Here is a 6,101-nt window from a genome sequence, read left to right as displayed (position 1 = left end):
TTTAGCGTTTACCTGACGCCGAATGAGTCGATTCCGGACTTTCGGTGCCGGCTTGACGTTTGACGAATCCTCGTTGGCGGTGATTTTCATGCCAGGGCTCTTGAATGGGGCATGCCTCAATCAGACTCCAGAAGGAAACGGATTCTGGAAATGGCGGCGAGAACCGGGCTCGTAATTTTAAATACCGGATCCACGCCAACGTTTCGGCGCCCAGGTTGCGAAGGAAGCATTCCTGACATCACTTCTGCGCCGGAATCTCTGGCATCATCGGTGGACGGGTGGCGAGTACTAGAAGACTTCTCGGCAAGTGATCATCAGTACATTGCGTTCGAAGTGTTTGACGCTACTTGCCGGCGAGCACCAACGCGACGTTCCCCTGCGTGTGGAATGTCGCGAGGGTTAACATCGGAAGGTTCGTCGAAGCTCTTGGAGCAGGTAGGGCCGCGCTGGGGGGCACTCCGGGGGGTGGTGGTGTCGCAGCTGATACCGTCGTAAATTCAGTGATGAATCTGATAACGACGGCGTGTGAGGCTTCCATGCCACGGAGAGGCCCCAGGCGCGACAAGCCTTCTATGTACTGGTGGACGGCGGAAATTGTCGACCTACGGAAGGAGTGTCATAAGCTCCGCCGTTTGGCACAACGTTTGTACGAGAAGGCATGTGCCATAAAGGCACAATATAGATCAGCAAAAAGGAGACTCCAAATAAAAGCAAAGCTCGCGGCTGGCAAAATCTTGTTAATGAGGTGAATGATGACCCGTGGGGACTTGGCTATAAGCTTGTCACTCGGAAAATCGGGGCTCTGCGGAAGCCCTGCATATTGAGCACCGACCAGATGGACCGCATTGTGCGGGCATTGTTCCCCAGACACCCTGTACGGGTTGATGTGAATAGCGCGGAAAGCGTCGTGGATTACCCCCTTTTCACAATGGGAGAACTCGAAGAAGCGGTTCTCACTATGAAAAACAGGAAGGCGCCAGGTCCTGATGACATCCCGGCGGAAGTTTACAAACTGGTGTTCCGCCAACGGCCAGAATTGCTGCTCGAAGCGTTCAACGCGTGCTTGAAGGAGGGCATTTTTCCTTGTCGCTGGAAAGTGGCCAGACTCGCGTTGATCAGTAAGGGTAAAGGAGACCCGGAGCTCCCGTCTGCATACCGACCGCTGTGTATGCTTGACACGGCCGGAAAAGTGCTCGAGAAGCTCATCAGGGACTGACTCGCTGAAGCAATCCGTGCTGCCGGAGACTTATCCGCAAGGCAGTTCGGGTTCAGAACAGGGAAATCTACAGTGGATGCTGTTATGGAGGTCGTAGATACGTTTAATGAAGCCGGGGCACACAGCCGCCGATCTCGACGGATAGTGCTCCTCATAACGCTTGATGTCAGAAATGCCTTCAATTCCGTAAGATGGACAGATATGCTAGGCACACTAGAGAACTCCTTTCACGTGCCAAGCTGTCTCTTGCGGATATTGCGGGATTATCTGAAAGACCGCTCCCTGTTCTATGAGTTGCTAGAGGGCCAGAGGAGGATGGAAATTACGTCGGAAGTAGCGTAGGGATCCATCCTGGGACCGGACCTCTGGAACACTTCCTACGATAGTCTGCTGAGACTCGATATGCCCGAAGAGTCGCGCCTGGTCGGTTATGCAGACGAGGTTGCGACACTTGTTGCCGGACGCACTGTTGAACAGGTGCAAAGCAGACTTGGCATATTGATGCGACGGGTAAGCGGATGGATGACTGCTCATGGTTTCAACCTTGCGCTGGAAAAAACCGAATTAGTCATCCTGACCAGAAGGAGAAACCTTGCGTCCCATATCGATCGGCGAGTTGACTATAGAGTCAAAACCAGCGATTAAATACCTTGGTTTAATGCTCGACTCGAAGATGAGCTTCTTCGAGCAAGTCAAAGCAGCCGCGGACAGGGCTGCAGCAGGAGTCGCGGCCTTGAGTCGGCTAATGGCGAATGTCGGCGGCCCTATATCAACTAGGAGACGTCTCCTCATGGGAGCAACGCAGTCCGTCCTTCTCTATGGTGCGGAGGTATGGGCTGATGCCCTTGACAAGGAGGTGCATCGTAAACGCTTCGCTTAAGTGCAGAGTCGGGGAGCTTTGCGAGTGGCGTCTGCTTATCGCACCGTCTCCGAACCGGCTGTGATGGTGATTGCGGGAGTGATCCCCGTTGTCCTCCCCATAAGGGCGAAAACTTAAGAGAAGTGGTTGCCCGTGAAGAACGTCAACGGACCCTTAACGAGTGGCAACTTTCTTGGCAAAATGAGCCAAGGGGCAAGTGGACTGCGCGGCTCATCGACAAATTAGACCCATGGTTTAACAGAAAGCACGGTGAGATTGATTACTTCGTTACCCATTTTCTAAGTGGGCATGGAGGTTTTCAGTCTTACCTGCACAGGGTTGGGAAGGCGCGATCTCCTGATTGTGTGTTCTGCAATAGAGTGGCGGATGACGCTGAACACACCTTTTTCTCTTGGGAGGTGGGACGGCCTCCGCCAGCAGCTTTATGCAGACACAGGGGAGCTCTCTCCTGACAACATTGTCAGAGAGATGCTGAAGAGCGCAGGCAGCTGGAATCGTATTGCGCATTATGTTCGGGCTCTTCTTACTACGAAGAAAATTGAACTCGACCGGCAGAGGGATCGGACGGTAAGGGATTCCTTGAACTAACAACTCCCTTCCTCCCCTCCCCTCCTGTTGGTGAAGGGAATTCCCTGACTTGAAGGCTCCCAAAGCCGGGAGAGCGGGAGGGCTAACCCGAAGTAATGTGTCAAACGGTTCCAGGCTAGTTCTCTGATGACAGGGAGGTGTTTAGTTGGTAGTCCGCCAGCGTGCGGGAGTCCAACACTCTGTGCGTAAACGCATTCACCTACCCTACTCGCAAAAAAAAAAGTCATCCTTGGCAGTAGGAGAAGTAGAAACAGTCTGAATTTGAAAATATGCCCAACGACAGACGCAAGAGAACGAAGTCCAATGTTGATTACCGGTGACTTTAAAATGTGAGTCTTCGAGTGAGGAAACAGATTGTGACTGCAAAGCAGTTACTTTGGAACAATGGACAGGGCCATTCGGTTGGAAATCAGTATATCCAAAGTGGTCCAAAGGGCTGGTCTACAATGGTATTGAATGAACAACCAATTGGAGCAGGAGGCTAGACAGAAAAGGCTCTCCGTGGGATGCAATGCATCATTGAAGCAAGTGATGCCTCCACGCTAAGGAGATGCGCATTTCCCAGTAAAAGCCTTAACTGATGCTGCCACCGAGCAAGAATAGCTCAGAGAGCGGTAGGTAAGAGGAAAAAAGACCTAAGAGAGCACTCCTATAAGAAAGCCTACGGAAACCTTGAGCTGACTAGCCAGCGAGCTAAAAGAGAATGCTTTAAGGAACTCTACTCAGATCTGAACGTAAGTCTATTGGGGACCGCCTACGGAATCTTTATGGGACGAGTCAAAGTCCGGTTAACTCCAGTAAATCAGGGCTAGTCTGGAGTCTACTTCCAGACACTACTGTATGTGACAGCCATTCCGTTAGTTAGAGAGATGAGTTGCGAGGAAGGGTAGAGGGTGGTCTAAGTAGGAAAAAAATCCCATTCTCATTTTCATAAAGATCCACGCTTGTGAAACTATCGTAGGATTGTATGTCAAGATTCTTAGCCTCCTTAAATTGAAAGGGTCGTTTATTGGGATTTATTTTAAACCACTAGGATTTTCAAGGTTTTCTTATCAGTAAATTTATGAATTTATTGGCTTACATTGAATGAACAATAAAAGGCCTTTTGTGGCCCGTATTAACTACAGAACGAATCTGTATGAAGATAAATATTAACCCCTGGTTCGAACTCCAAAAAAATGAGTTATGTAAACAGAACAAGTTGTCTGGACAAGATCATGTAAATTTACAAAAATAAACGATGATTGCGAAGGTCAAATCGGTTCTGCACATTGAAGGCTGATCCCATGGGAAGAGGCGAAATAGATCCCATGGGAAGAGGCGAAATAGATCCCATGGGGAGAAGCCATTCAACTTCATTGATGGTATTTTTTCCCCAGACCGTTGATCCTATCCCTTATCAACCATTATTGATAATATTTAACAATTGTACACGTTTTGGTTTGGTTAATATTTAAGAGAATGCCGTAGCAGCTCAATCAACTCAGTACGACCGTTCAATTCAAAGGATTCAGTTTAGTTAGTAATGGATTTCCTGGTGTTAATCGTGGGTGTCCTGATAGGAGCTCTAGTGTTGGTACTATGGATGGAGCAAAAATTTACGTATTGGAGGCAACTGGGTGTCCCATACGAGGAACCGGACTTTTTTTACGGAAACCTCAAGGGGGTGGATCAATACCAACACGATGGTTTATTAACTCAAAAATTCTACGAAAAATTTAAGGGAAAAGGCCCATTCGTGGGAGTCTACTTTTTTCTAAAACCAGTCGCAATCCCTACTGACATTGAGCTCGTGAAAAATATTCTTATTAAGGACTTCAACTTTTTCCATGATCGTGGTTTGTACTACAACGAAAGGGATGATCCTTTGTCGGCGCATTTGCTTAATTTGCAAGGACTTAAATGGAAACAAATCCGAACTCAAATTTCACCGACGTTCTCAAGTGGGAAAATGAAAATGATGTTCACGACAATGGCAAGGGTAGCGCAAAAATTTGAAAATAAAATTGAGGAAGTTTGTAAAGGTGGAGCCGAAGTGGATGCAAAAAAATTGATGGCTCGATTCGCTGTGGATGTCATCGGAACCTGTGCATTCGGGTTGGAAACGAACAGTCTAGAAGACGATACCAATGAATACTTCCGGCTTGGATTAAGTGTTTTTGACAATCCCAGGCATGGGACCATGTTCATGATGCTTTTATTGGCTTTCCAGGAGTACGCGAGAAAGTTCCGTTTAAAATTTTTCCGTGATGAAGTCATCAACTTCTACACAAAAGTAGTACGAGATACAGTTCGCTATCGTCTGGCTAATAATGTAGAAAGAGATGATTTCATGCAACTATTGATTAAGTTACATACGAGTCATGGGAAGGATAATTTATCTTTTAACGACCTCTTGGCCCAAGCGTTTGTGTTCCATGTGGGAGGAGTCGAGACCTCCGCTACAACGCTTCAGTTCTGTTTCTACGAACTTGCCCGTAATCCCGATCTTCAAAGTGAGGCCAGGAATCATATTAATGAGGTGCTGAGGAAGCACAATGGCGAGTTAACCTATGAAGCCTTGAAGGACATGAAGTATCTTGAACAAGTTATACTCGGTAAATATGTGTATTCTTGAAGTAAAAGTTAAGGCTCACGCTCACGCTAAACTTCGACTGTTTCCTTTCAGAAACGCTTCGTAAGTATCCTCCTGCTGGGACTCTGGTGCGAGAAACTACCCAGGACTACAAAATTCCTGGAACTAAATTCATTCTTGAAAAGGGCACCTGCATATTTATACCAGCCTATGCCATACATCATGATCCTGAATTTTATCCAAATCCGTTGAAATTCAATCCGGAAAATTTTTCAGTAGAAAATGTGAAGGATAGGCCATCTGCCAGTTTCTTGACGTTTGGAGAAGGACCACGACGTTGTATAGGTGCTCGGTTCGGCATGATACAAGTGAAATTGGGGGTGATAGCGGGGTTGCGTAGATTCAGATACTCCGTATCGTCGAAGACTAAGGAACCATTAAAACTTCTAACAAAAGCTTTAGCTATTCAGGCGGAAGGAGGTATTTGGTTGAATATTGAATCAATGGATTGAGTTACAAGTTGAAGTGTGTTAAGTAATTCTAAGACCCTGAAATATCAAAGGTATACTTTTGGGTAAATATAAATAATGTCGATTGAGTCTTCTTTCATTAGATTTCTCCATAATACATATGAAAACTGACATGTACTTAGGAACGAAGATACGCGCTTTAGACTACATAGTTCTGCAAAGGAAACCGAAGCCTGTCTAAACATCCACCGTATCGAGAACTCTTGAAAAATTCAGCGATACGCAGTGTCTACTTGGACATCAACCAAGATCTCCACGAATACTGGCTCAATAATGTGGCCGTTGGACTATCTGACAGCCTTTGGTGAACTG

At 46.9% G+C, this 6,101-nt stretch overlaps 1 protein-coding gene across 1 annotated transcript; it reads left to right on the top strand.

Annotated features, from left to right (window-relative positions):
- Positions 1-4,167: 4,167 nt before the first annotated feature.
- On the top strand, positions 4,168-5,857 carry LOC119651871 (probable cytochrome P450 6a23). The gene is made up of 2 exons (XM_038055677.1): positions 4,168-5,281; positions 5,353-5,857. The coding sequence occupies exons 1-2, from the start codon at positions 4,210-4,212 to the stop codon at positions 5,769-5,771; spliced, it is 1,491 nt and encodes a 496-aa protein (XP_037911605.1). The 5' UTR covers positions 4,168-4,209; the 3' UTR covers positions 5,772-5,857.
- Positions 5,858-6,101: the final 244 nt, after the last annotated feature.

This window comes from Hermetia illucens, chromosome 3, assembly GCF_905115235.1.
Source record: "Hermetia illucens chromosome 3, iHerIll2.2.curated.20191125, whole genome shotgun sequence".
In the NCBI taxonomy this organism is placed as follows: Eukaryota; Metazoa; Arthropoda; class Insecta; order Diptera; family Stratiomyidae; genus Hermetia; species Hermetia illucens.
This window is presented reverse-complemented; position numbering and strand designations above follow the sequence as displayed.